Genomic DNA, 17217 nt, shown 5'->3' with positions numbered 1-17217 from the left:
GGTTTTCCAAGCATCATCACTTCTTTTGTTTAAGAAAAGCTATCTTCCTTTAGGTTATACTATGGCTCCGATTTTGTTTTTATTACTGCCCAGAATGGGTGTCTTTTGGAGAACGTTTTGAGAAAATGCATAAGCTCCGAAATGAAATATCTTTGTGGTCTGTGCGTGTATATGTGTAGGTGTGTGTTTAGAAATTGTTGGAGCTGCTCAGTCATTTAATATTTGAAATATAGATTAAGGCTTCTTTGCTTAAGCTTTTCAAGCAGATATTTTCTACTAGTTCTTGAAGTTTATTCCGTAACATGGGAGAATTATTATGAAGAATTAATTGAGGCAATAGAAAAAATATTAGATGAACTTTTAACATTTCATTCTCTCAGAATTTATTGGGCCTGCGACCAAGGCTTTCTGCTCCTGAGAGGCCGTGTTTCTTGTTCCTGTCTGGCTGCCTAAAACCTGCTACTGCATTTTACCTCCTCTTGCTTCCTTGGTGAAACTTTGCCCAGGATTAGTGGTTGCGTCCCCTATTCCAGAAGCCCCTTTTCACCCTTGCTCCACTTGGCCTGTCTGTAGCAGCAGATACTTCTGCACCTTCCAGGATCGCAATCTCTCCTGGTTTTCCTTTTGGCCCTCTGACCATTACAGTGGGTGGTTTTGTTTGTTTTTCTTTTCTGAGGGAGAAAGTCTGGGGTGGGAAGTATAGGGTGAGGGTGGGGGCATCAACAAGCTGATTCTGAAATTGATGTAAAAATGTGTTGGGCCAAGAAAAGTTAATCTTGAAGAGGAACAAAATATCGAGACCTGTTATCAAGCTGCAGTGATTAAGACAGTGAGGTATGGGCACAAGGAAAGACAAATAGACCAGTGGGACAGAATATAGGGACCTGCAAACAGACCCACCCCCATGTGGTCACTTGGTTTATGACAGATACAGCAGTGCAGTACTGTGAAGAGGTATCATCTTTTCAGTAAGTGGTGCTGGGTTCATTCACACCAAGGTAAAATGAACCGTGGGCCATTACACCATGTACAGAAATAAATGAAAAATAAATTTTTTTTTAAAGATTTTTGTTTATTTATTTGACAGAGATCACAAGTAGGCAGAGAGGCAGGCAGAGAGAGAGAGAGAGAGGAGGAAGCAGGCTCCCCGCTGAGCAGAGAGCCCGATGTAGGGCTCGATCCCAGGACTCTGGGATCATGACCCGAGCCAAAGGCAGAGGCTTTAGCCCACTGAGCCACCCAGGCGCCCCTGAAAAATAAATTTTAAATATAAATGTGAGTGGTAAAACAAGGCTTTTAAAATACAGCTTAGGAAAGTATTTTCGTGATCTTGGGGCAAAGACTTAATGAGACATAAAAATGCTCATGGTCAAGGAAAAGGTTTGATGAGTGAGCTATCTCACAACTTCTGTTGAAAAGAGAACATTGAGAGAGTGAAAAGGCAAGCCGAAGAGTAGGAGAAGACTCTTGCAACACATGTATTAATTGAAGGACAGGAATCCAGAGTGTATTAAAGAACTCTTGGGAAAGGGCTAAAGACCTGAACATTTTCTTCAAAAGAGGCTATTCAGAAGGTCAACGAATCTATGAAGAGGTGCCCTAGTCCATTAGTTCGTAGGGAAATGCAAATGACAACCACAAAGTGGTACCGTTGCACACGCACTAGAATAGCTACGATGCCAGGAATGTAGACCCATCCAAACTCTCAAACATTGTTGGTGGAACTTAAAATTAATAGGACCATTTTGAAAAACTGTTTGGCAGTGTCTGCTAATGCTTAACATACCCGGAGAATTACGTGTACACGAATTACTGATGGGTGTGTGTTGGAATATTCATAGCAACGCAGCTCATAGTAACTAAAACCTGGAAACTACCCAAATGTCCATTAACAGTGGAATGGAAAAATTACAGTGTAGCTATGTGATAGAATACTAACAGCAGTGAAAACCAGCAACTGCAGCTGTATTCAAGAATGGGGATGAATCTCAAGTGTAATGTTGAGCCAAATAAGGTGACACAAGTGTACAAACATTTCCATTTACATAAAGCTCAAAGCCAGGGACAGCTTGTATGTAGTGTTAATAGTGTGGTGGGTCGTTATTCTGGGGGTGGGGTAGAGACTGGGACGTGCCATCACAGGTGCATCTGGTGGTGCTACAGGTTCTGTTTCTCGATCTGGAGATGGGTGTGCAGTGTGTTTTTTTGTGAAAAGTCACTGAGCTGTACACTTGGCATTTGTGCACTTCCTGACATGTATTTTTCTTCACTGCAAGTTTAGTGAAGAACCGGCTGCGGTGTTACTGCACCGCAAGAAGCGTAGATTGTGGAATGTGATTCCTCATGCTCAGCCCTACTTATGTCGGCGTTTTGGCTCTGGGTAAAGTAGTGCTGCTGGAGATGAAGTTCAGAGATTTCCTGGTGACTTTATGTTATTAAGACCGAACTTCCCATTTGCACCCTCCGTTCTGTCAGGCGCACATCTAACAGTGCTGTCCCGTAGACCTGCTGGCAGTGATGGGAGTGCTGTCTGTGCTGTCCATTGTGGTCGTCCTTAGCCCCACCCGGCTCATCCAGCACTTGAAATACGGCAAGTGTGTCTGAGGATCTGAGTTTTCAACTTAAATTTAAATAGCCACATTGTGCAGAGCAAACATTTAACTTTTACCTATTCAGGTGCGTGTTGATTCTTTATACATTTGCAGTTTTGCTGTTTCTTGCATTTTAAGTCTGTGCGGGTCCTGGTACTCGAAGTGGCATGGAAACTTGGGAGAGTGCTTCCTCGGGGGCTGTTCTTCGATAAGGAAACAGACACATTTGTCTGAACGTTACATATGGGTAGGTCTGTCTCTGGCTGCATAGAGAGTGTATTTATAATGCATTATTTTAGAAAAAGTTATTGAGAGGGGCAGCTGGGTTGTTCAGTGGGTTAAGCCTCTGCCTTTGGCTCAGGTCATGATCTCAGGGTCCTGGGATCGAGCCCTGCATCGGGCTCTCTGCTCAGTGGGGAGCCTGCTTCCTCCTATCTTTCTGCCTGCCTCTCTGCCTACTTGCGATCTCTTTCTTAAATAAACAAATAAAATCTTAAAAAAAAAAGAAAAAAGAAAAAGTTATTGAGGATTCAGCTTTTTGACTCAGAGTATATTGAATTTGGCGTGATGAATGCTATAATAAATTTTGTTCTCTTCTTTATACACAATATGCTTTTGTACATCCATGGTATGTTTTAATTTTTAAGAAATTTTTATTTTTTTTAGAGAGAGAGCACACATGCGAGTGGGGTGTGGAGTAAAGTGGGAGGGAGAAGGAGGGGGGAAAGAATCTTACGCAGACTGCACTGAGTGCAGAGCCCGCGGAGGGGCTCGATCTCACAGCCCTGAGACCATGACCTGAGCTGAAACCAAGAGTTGCAGGCCCACAAGACTGAGCCACCCGGGTGCCCCCATCCATGGTATGTTTTTAAAATGCGAGTTAATCATAGTTGCTGTTTGCTGGAGAAGTGACCATTTGTGTTGTGCTCTTGGAAAGGTTTCTGCTAGTGCCCAATGCACTGTCCTCCCTCTTTCAGAACCAGGGCCGTCCTGTCTCGGGAGCATGCTCATGCCTGTGCAGGAGACAGCTTGGGAAGAGCTCATCCGCACGGGCCAGATGACACCTTTTGGAACCCAGATCCCTCAGAAACAGGAGAAAAAGCCTAGAAAACTAATGCTCAACGAAGCATCAGGTTTTGAAAAGTATTTGGCAGATCAAGCAAAATTGTCGTTTGAAAGGAAGAAGCAAGCTTGTAATAAAAGAGCACCTAGAAAAACCCCAGCCTCGGTCACTTCGGAACTGAGCACAGCACTCCATGAAAACAAACCAAATGAGCAAAGCAGAGTTCTCTCGAAAACAGATAAGCGCTTGAAAAAGCACATGAAGAAGCTCCAGAAAAGGGCTCTTCATTTCCAGGGGAAGGTGGGCTTGCCGAAAGGAAAGAAACCTTTGGAGTCTGACGTGAGGCCGAAGGTGGAGGGCAGCTCTGAGGGTGAAGAGTCCGAGTACGTGCCCACGGAGGAGGAGCTGGAGGAGGCCGAGGGGGCCGAGCTGATGGCACAGGGCCCAGACTATGAACTGAAGCCCGTGCTCAGGCACCGGAAAAGGCAGAAAAAAGTCACGGTGCAGGAGATGGAGGATGACGTCCTTCCAAGTTCTGGGGAAGAAGCAGAAGCTGCCTGTGGAGGAAGAAGTCGGAAAGTAGTGAGATGCCGAGATGATGGAGATGAAGATTATTATAAGCAGCGGTTAAGGTCAGTCTGCAGGTTGTAAACAGATTGTGCTCTTTGCTTTCTCTTAGGGTGCAGGTTTATTGAATAAGAATTCTAGATTTGGCTTAATGTATTAGATCCCCATTTATCCAAAGGTTGGACTCCCTGCAGCCTTAGCCTCCTCAAACCAGCAGAGCCCTTGAATCCCCCATGGAGCTAATCCCCAATGCCTCTAACTTTTGTATCTTCGTTCAGATTTGGGGCATGTCTCAGAAGAAGAGCTTAGGGGAAGGGCCCAGGCAAGAGGCATGCAGAGGACTGAAGCATGAGCCGTGTGCCTTTACACTCAAAGAGGACCCCGAAGGGAGGGTCAGGAAAAGGAAAACACTGGCCTGTGTCGTGTATGTTGTGTGGTTGGTTTTTTTCTTTTGATGCAGGAAAGTAATTGTCTAGGACTTTCTTCCAAAAAGGAGCTGAAATTTAAGCTTTAGTGTATGAAAGAATAAACTTGTTTTCTTAAATCCCTCCTTCCTTGTCTTGAGAAAGTAGTCCCCTGCGTAACTACAGACTCCCATCATACTGCCAGAAAGGCATTTCACGTGCGATCGCCCACCCTTCCTTTTCACTTTTCATTTTTGATGCTGGACACTGACTTTGGCTTTTCTTTCTGTGACTCAGTAGATGATGCAAATAAGATGAAAGGGAAGGTGGATCCTGTTCCTTCGGGAAGTCAGTTGCCACATATTTTTTGTGAACCCTGAAATATGGTCTGGACGCTGTAGGTACCTGGTGTGCCCACCAGGCACGACCCTGCCCCTCCCCGGCCTCCCACGTGAGCTTACTCAGCACTAAGAAGGTCCAAGGGAAAGGGAATCTGTTTAGTGGATTCATTTTTAAGTATTTGCTCCCGGGCTGGCCTTTTTCCAGTTCTCAATAGTTTTTTCTTGTTTTCTATGTAGGGAGACCTCATTTATCATGTTTCTTGTAGCTTTCCACTGACCTTCGTGAATGCAGACTGTCCTCATAATTTTTTTCCTTCTGTTTAGAACTGATGACCCACACCCAGACTATCACATACCTTACCTAGTCTTTTTATTTTTTTTTAAATTTTTTATTCATTACCTAGTCTTTTAAAAGCAGATGTGGCATAGTTCTTTTCACAAAGAGGTTGAGGACCTGTGACCTGAATCCGGTTCTTGAGAGCTGTTACACTCACACTGTAGTAGACCACTTGTAGCATAGTTGAGGAGTGACTTAAATTTGTTACTTCTCATTGCAACTTTAACTTTATTTTGCACATTTAATATCTGTAGAGCTGTTTGAGGGATATGGCTGGATACTCTTGAACCTTGAGCACTGTCAGTCTCTTAACTGTAGAATTAATAAAAGTGTTAATCTCAACGTATTGATTGTAAATGGAACAATATTTTCTTCTCGTTCAATATTTATTTTAAACGTATTAGTATCTTGAGCAGAAGTGGTTTATTTTGATTGAATTTTAAATAAGGGTTTAGTTTAAATTCATGGCAACACGTTTTTCTTAATAATCTCAAGACTGTAGAACAGTTACTTCCAAAGCCATATCAAAGCCAGTTTTTTGCTGAAGTTACAGTAAAATCTCAAATGAATTTCAGAAATATCAATAACTCTAATTGCCACCAAAATACTATAGCTTTTAAAATTTTATGGCTACAGTTATTAAGGCTGTTAAACTGCAGATAACACATTGAAATGTTTGTATGACATCTCCTTTGGTCCTCTATGGTTTGGGGGATGGTAAAAGAAAAGGCTCGGTCTAAGAAGCATTAAGAACGTTTTAGAACTGCCAGTTGCTTTTTTATTTTGTTCCTTGTTGTTGCTGATCTTTGTGTACATATTGAAATTGTAATGCACAACAGCAAAACAAAAACAAAAAAGACTTCAGGCTCCCTTATTTTAGCAGTGGTTTGATGATAGATGATCAGAATAAACCCCCATAGAGTTTGCAACATAGAAAATGAGTTTTCCTTTATGGTTAGAACTTAGGAATATGTACCTAGGCCAGGTGCTTTCTTGTATTGGTTATAGCCCTGTTAATTATAATTAATATAATTAGAGCATCGTGGTGCTTAGAAGTGAAAGTGAGTCATTCCTAGAGATCTTTTTTTTTTTTTTAAGATTTTTTTATTTGTTTATTCGACAGAGATCACAAGTAGGCAGAGAGGCAGGCAGAGAGGGGGGAAGCAGGCTCCCCGCTGAGCAGAGAGCCGGATGCGGGGGATGCGGGGCTCCATCCCAGCACCCTGGGATCATGACCCGAGCTGAAAACAGAGGCTTTAACCCACTGAGCCACCCAGGTGCCCCCATTCCTAGAGATCTTAACCCCTTAATTCTCTCAGCTCGAGCGTCAGAGTTCTTTCCTTAGCTCTAGCTTACTCCCAACTATGTATCATTGTTTTTAGCTGTTGCCAATTGGGAATTTCCTATCAAGCCTTCTCTAGAGCTTAACCTTTTCTGGAATAGGATAATAGCACTTAGGATCCTACTTTCTCTGACTTAGCCCAAGACCTCAGAACAGTCTTGGAACTGTTACCCATTGTTTTAAACTGCCCATATATTTTTCCCTTTCCATATTTGTATCCTGCTTCTCTTTACTGAGTTGCATTTGGGGGCTGTCTGTGTCCTTAGTGGTGTTCCCTGATTTTCATACCTCTGATAATGTACCAGGATGGATGAGCTAGTTCTTAGAAGTACATATTCTGTTGGTTCTTACTCATGTCCTTAGTATGCAGAGCCTAGAAAACATCCATGATTTTCTAATTTTCATTTTGTAGCAGCAGAGTATTAGGATATTGCTTTTAGTTGTGAGGTTCAGCTTTTCTTAAAATACATTGCTGCTTTACAAAACTAGGGTCTGGGAGCTCCAGGAGCCAAATAATAGGAATGACACACATTCAGTGTTTGAGCGTTAGGTGTCCCTGGTGAACACTTACATGTCACTTAACCTCATCCAGTCTGTACAGCCAGAACAGGTCAGGGTGGCCTAGAAGACCAGACACAGGTGCACCTTTCTCCTCCAGATGATCAAAGATCAGCAGTCCTTGTTACCTCAGTGTTCCTGATTGATTTCCAGATGAGATAGAAGGCAACTCCCATTGTTTCCTCCTTGTTCTCGCTACATGAATGCATATGTGCGCTCTAGGACCAGGACTAGGGTTTCCAGCAAGGAATTTGTGATTTTTTTTTTTTTTTAATTTTTGATCTTTTATTAGGGGACACAGGCACCAGTAGGCCCAGGGTGAAGGGAATAATGAATTCAGACAGGGAAGATTTTGGGGAGGAGATTCATTCTAGCACAGGGCCTTGTCTATTGAGTAGTTCAGATATTTTGAAATAGACCTTAGGGTGCAGGTTAGTGAGAGGGAAAATCCTTGTTTGCTTTGGAGGCACATTATTTCTCATTTGGGTTGGTGGGGTGGTCGCTGTGGTGTGCACAGAAGCCTGGCTTCTAAGCCATCCGCCGCAGGCCAGGCCAGGCCCAGGCCCTCGCCTTGCCGAACAATTCCCATCTTGGGTAGTGGCAGTCTGTTTGGGGGGGAAACAGACCCTGTTTGGGCTCTTCTTGGGCGCAGTCCATTAGTGGTCTCTGCCGTGGGCATGGGGGCCTGGGGGAAGCAGCAGCCTTCATGCCAGCTGTTTGCCAACCTTGAGATACAGCACAAACAAAGAATGCCACCAACTCTGGCCTCCTTCTCTGGCAGCGGTCGGCACTGCTTGGGTCAGGCTTGGGCTGTAGGTCAGGTTCCATCCCGAGGATGGACGAGGGGAATGAGAGGAGGCATTTCCAAATACGCGTTGTCTCCTGCTGGCACAAGTAGGGCTAGTGTTTAGTGTTTGACTTGAACCCATACCCTGAAGCTCTTCTTTCTGTTTCTGTTTGCCAGACATTATTATTTAAGTTGCTGACCTGATGGGCTGTATTTCCTTGGCAGTGAGCGTAGACTAAAGCAGAGGTTCCCCCGCCGTGGCCTGAATCTGCAGAATCACCTGGGAGCCCTTCCGTTGGAGGTGCTGATTCGAGAAGGCTAGCGTGAGGCTACCAAGCAGTAATATTTAAAAGCTTTTCTAGGTGGTTTGATGCACTGTCAAGTTTGGGAAGTACGTGTTGTGTATAAATAGATTTTATATACTGTTTTCCTTTTTGAGGTTGTGGCTTTTGGCAGATTCGGTTTGTATTTGTTTCTCTAAAATCCTTTATATATACCCTGCTCAAGTTTGTTTATATAGGGGAGGGCTTGTAGGGAAACTTTGAGGTTAGTTCATTTAGCTACTTGCTGTACGTAATAGATCATTTCCTTCCTATCAGAGCATATGCTTCAGAATCACCTGGAAAGCATCTTCCGGACTCAGCCTAGAGCGTCTGAGGCTGCAGGTCAGGAGTGGGAGGAGCTGGGCACTGCGTGGGTGCATTGACTGAGCTCCCGCTGATTCTGAGGTGAGGTTGGTGGCATTCCTCATCATTACAGGCCCTTACTGTGTTCCCACTGAGGAAGCCCTTGAGGCTGTTGGAAAGAACTGTGGGTAAGGATGTTGGGGTTTGAAAATGAAATGCTTTTTTTCCCTACTCTAGCCCAGAGTCAGTTTGGTATTGCTGCTGGAATAAATCTGCCCCCTCCCGCATTCCACTGCCACCTCAGCGAGTGGCAGTAGATTTCCCAGACTCTTGAGTAGGTGGTGCCTAAGTCTTCTCAGATTATCAGGTCCTCGGGACCAAGCTGCTGAGGTCACAGCCTGAAACCGATTTGAGTTGCTCCCTGTGAGTGGTTTGAAGGCTTTCCACACTCCCCACCTTGCACTTCTGATGATTCCTTGTTTTTTTTAAATAGTGAACTTATGATAACATTAAGATGAAATAACTACTTACATCTCTATTTTTTGTGTTGTCTACATTCCATTCCAGGCTTTGATCCTGTGCATACATATCTTTCAGTTATTAAAGTTATAGTAAGAGGTTCAAACATTTGATCATGTCCTGTTCAAGTTGATCAACTTGCCTGTGATCTCACTGTTAAGAGATAGAGCCGGGATTTGAAGCCAGGACAGAGTTGTGTGAATGTCGTTTTCCTTCCGTTTGTGGGATTGGGTGGAATGTGCGATATCTAGATATGACCACAAGGTGGCGCCAATAATCAGTATCTGCCTCCACCTCCCTGTGATGGAAACAACCAAAAACCTAAGTCGCTTGGATGGGGACTTGGAGAGATTGTAGGGAGTCTAGAAGACTTGACAGATAAGGTGTGGATGGGGATAGGATTTGTGTCATATCTTGTATAACCTGCGTCTGTAGTCATGATGCCTGTTGGTATAACTGGATTCTAATCCATTTAATAAAATGTCTTTAAAACTTAAAGATTTTTCTTTTCAGCCCCCCTTTTTTAAATTTTACTTTATCTTATGTGACTAACTTTGAATGGCTCCATTCATTATGTAAATCTTACACAGTGTCTTCACAGTGCAAGGCTTAATCATCTGAGTAAACAGTATTTCTGTTGTCCTTCCTCTTGAGCACTGGGCCCCTGTGGCCAGGGGTGAGTTGGATCCTGGTTTGGAGGGTTTGGCTGTATATACATGAAGAGAAGAAGAAAAAGAGACTGAGAAGAGAAAGGCTGTCAGCGTTTTCAGATGCTTACAGGGTTCAAGCCAAGTGGGATAAATGTTGAAAAAAGTCTCTTGGGTTTGGAAATTTGGAGGCTTTGATGGCCTGAGCAAGGGTGGCATGTGGGGGATAGAAGGAGGTTCTCTGAGAACAACATAGGTAGCATCACTGAATGCATAGTACTTGGCAGTGCTTCATGTCAAGTGGGCTCACTGGTTTAATCCTCACAACCCCGAGGAACTAGGGACCTGAGCCCAGAAAGCTCACATAATTTGCCCAAGAGAGCATAGATAGAGAAGCCTGGGGGAAGGGGAGGGACTCTGAAGGGGATTGGGGCAGGCGGGAGTGATTATCGGCTTGGTCAGTGCAGTGGACTGAGAAGAGCATTGCTTCAGCAGCAGGATTCCGCCATCACTTGATGGGGACCACCTCCACACTTTCTGTGGGTCCCGTTCCTAGGAGGCCATGCCTCCCAGAACCACTCTCCTAGCTGCGTGTCTCCATCTTATTGTCCTCCCAGAGCCGCCTTCTCTTTGCCCAGAGCTGGATCCCTTTGCACTGCGATTGTCTCATTTATTCTTTAATTGGATCTTTGTTTGCCTTGGATGATGATTTAGCACATTCGGGAAGGAAGGCCAGATTACATTGTAGGGCTTGTAACTTTTTAAAAAAAATGATTTGTTCTCTAAAATCTGAATTTATTAGAAGTTTAAATTTGATCAAGAAACCTAAACCTACTTTGATCAAGAAACCTAATGATTTGAAGATTGTTCTTATCATCAGTTTCTGGGAGTTAATTTCTCAGGAAATAAACCCATGTGTCCCCCCCGCCCCCCGGAGTCTGTATTTTAAAGAGAGAAGAAAAAGTGACTACCTTACAGAGTTTTCTCAGAGAGAATCTTGGCTTCTTTTAAATGACGAAGCTGAGACACAAATGAAGACTAATTCTGCTTCATGCTCTGCACACACCTCTCATTCCCAGCTCCAGCGCCTAATTGTGTGCATCAGTCTTAATTTACTCGGTGAGATCTGGACTCCTAACTGAGGGTATTTCATCTGCTCACATGTGCCAATTAAGTCCACCCAGATAGACCATAAAAAGGCAGATAAGAAAAGTAAAACACTGAGTATCTCAATTTAGCAAATTAGACTAATCTGTAAGGGATTCTTAGCTGTCTGAAATAGAAAACCTACCGCACTACAGAAAAGCAAACAATATTAAATACCCAGCTTGGTGCCTTGAATATATTTTCAAAAATCAAATTGTGCTCATTGTGCTTCTGTTGTAGAATTTCTTTCTTGGATATTGCAATAGTGGAGAATGAGCCCGAGATTGAAATTTCACCCCGTATTGAGAATGATTTAACTATACGGTGTGTGGCTTTTTCCTCACAGTGCAGATCCAAACTCTGAGCCTGGTGGCCCTTGCAATGTGAAGATGAAGGCAGAGCAGTTAGGTCACTTTTGAATTTCAAGCAGCTCAGTATATGACTTCCTTGGAGCTTTGGAACGGGCACATTCATTTGATTACTGTATGACCTGAAGCTACTGATAACTGACAGTTCTTATTGTTCGGTGTATTTTGCCTCTTTTGTGAGTTGGTATAGGCACCATTTTGTCTGTTTATTAAATGTATCCTGTGAGTTTGTTCAGCCCAGGTTATTTGTAGTGAAAGGAATTGCTAAGCTGACTTCAGTGTTACTTGACCGAGTTGGCAGGTGTGCTGTGAAGAATGAGTTTGACTCGCTCTGTGCAGTACTGAGGTAGGGAAGGACATCTTTTGAGACAAATTTGAATTGAAGCTTTAGAAATTGGTTTGCTCTTGTACAGTTGTTTTTCTTGTATAGTGCTTAAAGAGGTGAGTATTGATTCTTTAGCTCACACGATGAGAAAAGAAGTGGTTTGAGGTAGTTTGAAAAAATATTTTTGAGAGGCAAGATATGTAACAGGAGTACAGACTCTGGGGGCCGATTATCTGGGTTTGAATCTTCATGTTGGTGATCTTGGCCAGGCTACTTCACCCTTTCCCTGCCTACTTCAACTGTGAAAAAGAGATTAAAAATAGTATCTGCCTCATAGGGTTTGTAAGGATTAAATGAATTAATACTGGTAAATTGCTTACAACAGTGCCCAGCATACAGTGAACATTGGTAACTATTCTTGTTATGACTTAATATTTGTTTTCTGACTCTAAATTAAAAATACACACACACACACACACACACACACACACATATGGTATGGATGTTTGTATGTATAATTTCCCAAAACACAGCTGGTCCAGAGCCAGCAAATGTTACTTAGGAGGTGGTATGGAACATAGGGGTTAGAAATTACAGGCCATGGAATTAAATGCCAGAGTCTTATCTAGTAGCTGTGAGATTTTCTACATCTCTTCATCTGCAAAATGGGGATTGTAACAGTACTTTGTTCAGGGGTGGTGTGAGGATTGTAAAAGATAATATATCTAAGCTATTGGGCTTATATCAGGCACTCAGTAAGTACTAGCTATTCTTATTTGCATGCCCACTAGCTAAAACATTTGCTACAAGGATTTCTTCAAGCCAGTAAGAGGGTCTGTGAGAATCATGAAGAAGAGCCCATATATATTGATATATACGAAAAGGTGTCCTCTTTCCAAAGTAAAAGGCAGTTTACAGTTTAGTATGCATAGCCAGATCATTACCTATTATAATACTTAAGTGTTGTTAATGTCGGGCTTTTCTTACCTCTTTCACATTTTTTTTAGCAACACGATAAGGTCCACTTAGTGATAAAATATCTGTACAAATAGGAGGACATTATCCATAGTTTGGGGAGAAGTAAAAAAATTATTTCTCCTTTGAATGCACTAGGGGGCACTAGACCTCTGCCCAGGGGGCACTCTTAAACTTTTTTAGCCTGCTGGTCAGTTCTAAGAGTGTGTAAGTCAGGCTTATATTTGGGTTCCTCATGGTGTTCTCTGTTCTCAGGTCGGTGTTCTGGATTATTCTGTTGTGTCTTGTAAGGCTTGATTTCCATACTCCTTGCTGATCTAGATGAGCAGGATATCATTCCCCAAGCGGTCTGTGATAATCTTATTCTTGGCTGATGGCCTGGGTGGACTAGCACGAGGGCCTTCTAGACTTGGGGGCTATGTCTGACTTCTGCCTGCCCAAGATTGCAGTAGGTGTTTTCACGGTTGTTATTTTTTATTCCTATTTAACCTATAATTAACTAAAATGTTTCAGTTTTACTTTTTTTTATAATCTCCTGCCAATAATTAATTTTAAGATGGGGTCTGACATGTATGCAGTGTAAAAAAATAAGTAGTTTCCAAAGGGTGTAGTACATATATTATCATGTAGTGCTGTGAGAACCTCTTATCTGGCTCTTTTCTTGGCCGAGGAGACAAATGCAATGATGTTGAATGATACTTCTTTCTTTTCTTTTCTTTCTTTTTTTTTTTTTAAAGATTTTATTTATTTATTTGACAGAGATCGCAAGTAGGCAGAGAGGCAAGCAGAGAGGGAGAGGAACGGAAGCAGGCTCCCTGCTGAGCAGTGAGCCCAGCTCGGGGCTCTATCTCAGGACCCTGGGATCATGACCCGAGCCGAAGGCAGAGGCTTTAACCCACTGAGCCACCAAGGCGACTCTGAATGATATTTCTAAAGTTTAGATCGCCCCTTGCCAGTTATAGACCTGAAATTTAGCTCTTGGCCCACATCTAGTTTTCACTTCTAAGTGGGACTCTGAAATCTGAGGTTTTTTTTACTGGGTTCTCCTCCAGTGGCTGCCACCGAAGTCTGAGAAGCTATCAGAGTTAGAAAATCTCCCCAGTGACTAACATACTTCATTTTATTTGCTTGCAGCTGTGACTATTACATGCGTGGAGTAAAGAAAAAGATGAAGGTGGGACCATCAAAAGCATTATTTCTTTTCTAGTAATGTCACTGTAGCATAGGGCTAGTTAAACGTTTTACCCCCTCTGTCAGAAGATGAATTCTTTCATTTAAAAAAGTTGAGGGGCCTCTGGGTGGCTCAGTGGGTTGAAGCCTCTGCCTTTGGCTCAGGTAATGATCTCAGGGTCCTGGGATTGAGCCCCACATCCGGCTCTCTGCTCAGCGGGGAGCCTACACACCCCCGCCCCCCCCCCCCGTCTCTCTCTGCCTGCCTTTCTGCATACTTGTGATCTGTCTGTCGAATAAATAAATAAAATCTTAAAAAAAAAAAAGTTGAATCTTTTGCCCTCCCTTTTACACCTGTCCTAGGGAAACTTGGACCCCAGCTCAGGGTTCTTGATTCTTCCCAAGGACTAGAGTGTAGAAACCAGTGTTGTTGCAAAGTAAATCTGCTTGAAAACCCAAAAAACAGAACTCAGGACTTGAAAATAACTTAAAAAAATTTTATTACTCAATATAATGAGCTTCCTCTCTTGTTCTTTTTTTCTTTTTTTTTTTTTTATAAAATTGAGAATTTCTCTGATTTTGTCCTTGCTATGTCTTGTTCTTTGTTGTGGACCTTACCACGTTTGTCCAGTGGATTAATCTTGGAGTAGTACCTTAACATACGTGTGGAAAGAGGAGGAATGCAGAAGGAGCTAGGCTGTAAATGAGACAGAACAGGAGCATTCTTGAACCCATTTTTAAATGACCTACTTCCACCATTCTCAAGCCATGCTTCTGTCCCTGGTATCTTCCTTATCTCCAGCCCAATTCTGAACCTCATTCATTGATTCATGCAGCATTTACTGAGTATCTGTGTTAAGGTGAACCATTGTACTGGTCTCTAGAGGTATGAAAATGACCAAAACAGTCTCTGGGCTCATGTGGCTCCCAGTCTAATGGAGGAGATAGATATGGTTTTCAAATGATGCTGAACACTTGGTGAGTGCTCTAGTTTAGAAACACCAGGTGTGTCCGTGGTGCCGAGGAGTTGAGAAGAACCTGGAGAACAGGTCACCTAACTCGGGCTGGTCAGAGAAGGCTTCCTCCTCTGAAGGCACTGCCTGAGCAGAGCTCTGAAGACCCCATAGAGGGTGTGTATGTGTTTGTTTGTGGGAGGGAGGCTGGGGACAGTACAAGATACAGATGGCACAGGAAGGAGGGAAACCGCGAGGCAGTGGCATAATGACAGCTAGCTGTGTTTTCCCACTTAGGTATTTTGAACATCCTTGGCATTCTGGAAATTTTCCTTTGAAAATAAGTTGAAATGGTGGCAGCCAGCTGCCAGGTGGATTCTTAAGGTTCCATTGACAAGGTGGCGTGGCACCTGGAGGAAGTGTTGTTCCTGGTATGGTTCAATTGGTTATCGTTGCCGGCGGCCCGGCCCTAGGTCTGAGTTGCTTCTGACAGATCGTTATTGTGGTCTCAGCCCCAGGCCCCACAGCCTGGGCCAGGTTCTCATTCTTGCATGAATGTAGCCGAGCCGGGAGCAGTTTCTCTGCCTGCATCTGATTGGAATTGTAAGTATGTGTTTAATGCTGGGTTCTTTTCTAAGTTGCTGCCAGTGGAGTCGCTAGCGGGCTGATGACGGCAGGCATGTGAAGTTAGAGACGCTGCCAGGGAACACCGGGCCCACTTGCTTTTATGTGGCTGCAGCTGTGACGATGACATGTGTGGAGGTCTTTAAGTGAGAGCATAGAAAATATGAAGTTGTTCTTTCTTTTCCACAATGTAAATATTGACTGTCCCCTTCCACTTTTAAAATCCATTATCTAGCTTATTTGTTGAAATAACAGAATTTAGACATTTTGGGACCGTATCTGATTTTTATGATTTTAAATCACTGGGGTCCAGATCTTAATCTTCACCTACCCCCAACCAATTTTAAGTCTTTCTGTATCTGTTTTTTTGTTGCCGTCAGTTTGAAGGCAGCCATACTTCATGACAGCTCCCTGTTTACACACCTACTACAGAATTTTAAAATGGAGGTGTTCCAGCAGGAACAGGGGAAGGTGTGTTTACTCACAGTGATCAGTGATCACATTATTCGTAACAATTTTCTGAGCATCCATTTGATTCACAAGCGTGGTTTTTGCTCAAATGTACGTGTTCAGGTCATTCTGTCAAGCCTTATGGTGCATTGATTTATCGCGGGCAGATTGTATTGTACGCGTACTGCTTCCACTTCTTTCTCTTCTCGGGAACAGAGTAACAGTACCAGCCTCTGAGGGTCCTGTGTGAGCTTGGGTGAGGATGTCAGTGAGCAGATGTGATTATGCAGAACGGTGTGTTTATTTGTTGAGTACTTACAGTCTAGGCTCATGCTAAGTGCTTTCATGTGACACTTCATTTAATCCTCCCTAAATCTGGGGAAGTACATGCCATTGTTCTCCCCTCCTCACACGTGAGGAAAGGTAGGTGCCATAGAGGCTGAGTGACTTGCTGAGGGTTAAAGAACTGATAAGAAGCAGTCAGGACTTGATTCTAGACCGTCCGGGTACGGGCTTTGCGGGTTTTGGCTTGTGCCGATGCCATGCGTCAGACCCAGTTTATTCATAGCGCAGAGATCTCTTCACACCTGCTGGCCAGACAGATCGCTCAGCCCGCCAGGCTGCAGGACAAGCAGTTAAGCATACAACAGAGAGCAACTTCAAGACCCTTGATGGCGTCTTGGATGGGAAGGGCATCTGTTTCTCTCGACTCAGGTGAATCCGGCCCTCCTCCACCTCCCTGGTCGGCCACGGCGTCCTTCTAGTCTGTCGGCACTCGGTGCTGCACTGCCTCGGTGGGCGTTGTTTAGGTGGGCAGACGTCTGTTTTGGCTACAAGCCACATGAGGAATTACTGCTTTATATAACAGAAGGATGTCTTAGCCCGAGCCGCATGTGCATGTGGTTTTATAACTCTGGTATTTTCTGTCTCTAATATGTGTATATGATTCTACTGGAGTGATTTGTCTTCACAGTGGTACAGATGCTCGTAGGCAATAATGATTTTTCCCTACCACCTTTAGTCATTCTTTAGCCAGACTGAATAAATGTTCGGCTTCTTCTCATCTTTATGAAGCGGAAGGCACTGGAATGCAATCATTTCTGCAGTGGCTTATGTGGTTTCCTAGGTGCTGTGTTCTGTGGTGACATGATGCCTGAAGATTTTAGAAGGGAGGAGGAGGAGGAAGCTGAAACCCTGTTGACTCAGAGTGATGCAGTGGGAAATTGAACAGCCACAAAGACTTACTGGCTGAGTCGGAGGAAATAGCTATCATCTATCTATCAATGGAGTTTAATATGTGATACTCTTTATGCAAAATATTTACTGACTTTATGCCAAACTTCTAATACCAGTATCTTGTGGTGTTTTTCTTTTTCTTCCTGTAAAATCATCTTTGCATAATTGCAAAATGGAGTATTTTTAAG

At 43.4% G+C, this 17217-nt stretch overlaps 1 protein-coding gene across 1 annotated transcript in view; it reads left to right on the top strand.

The window, feature by feature from the left end:
* The window catches only part of LOC111145130 (ERCC excision repair 6, chromatin remodeling factor), a 71049-nt gene that overhangs the window by 8430 nt on the left and 45402 nt on the right, over window positions 1-17217 (top strand). Inside the window, exon 5 of the mRNA XM_022499812.1 lies at window positions 3569-4286. Within this exon, the coding sequence (XP_022355520.1) occupies window positions 3569-4286 (718 nt within the window). The remainder of the gene's footprint in view (window positions 1-3568; window positions 4287-17217) is intronic.

The sequence above is a fragment of the Enhydra lutris genome, unplaced genomic scaffold (genome assembly GCF_002288905.1).
Source record: "Enhydra lutris kenyoni isolate GAN:26980312 unplaced genomic scaffold, ASM228890v2 scaffoldscaffold12, whole genome shotgun sequence".
Classification (NCBI taxonomy): domain Eukaryota; kingdom Metazoa; phylum Chordata; class Mammalia; order Carnivora; family Mustelidae; genus Enhydra; species Enhydra lutris.
The sequence above is the reverse complement of the archived record's forward strand: the minus strand, read 5'-3'. Positions and strand labels throughout refer to the sequence as shown.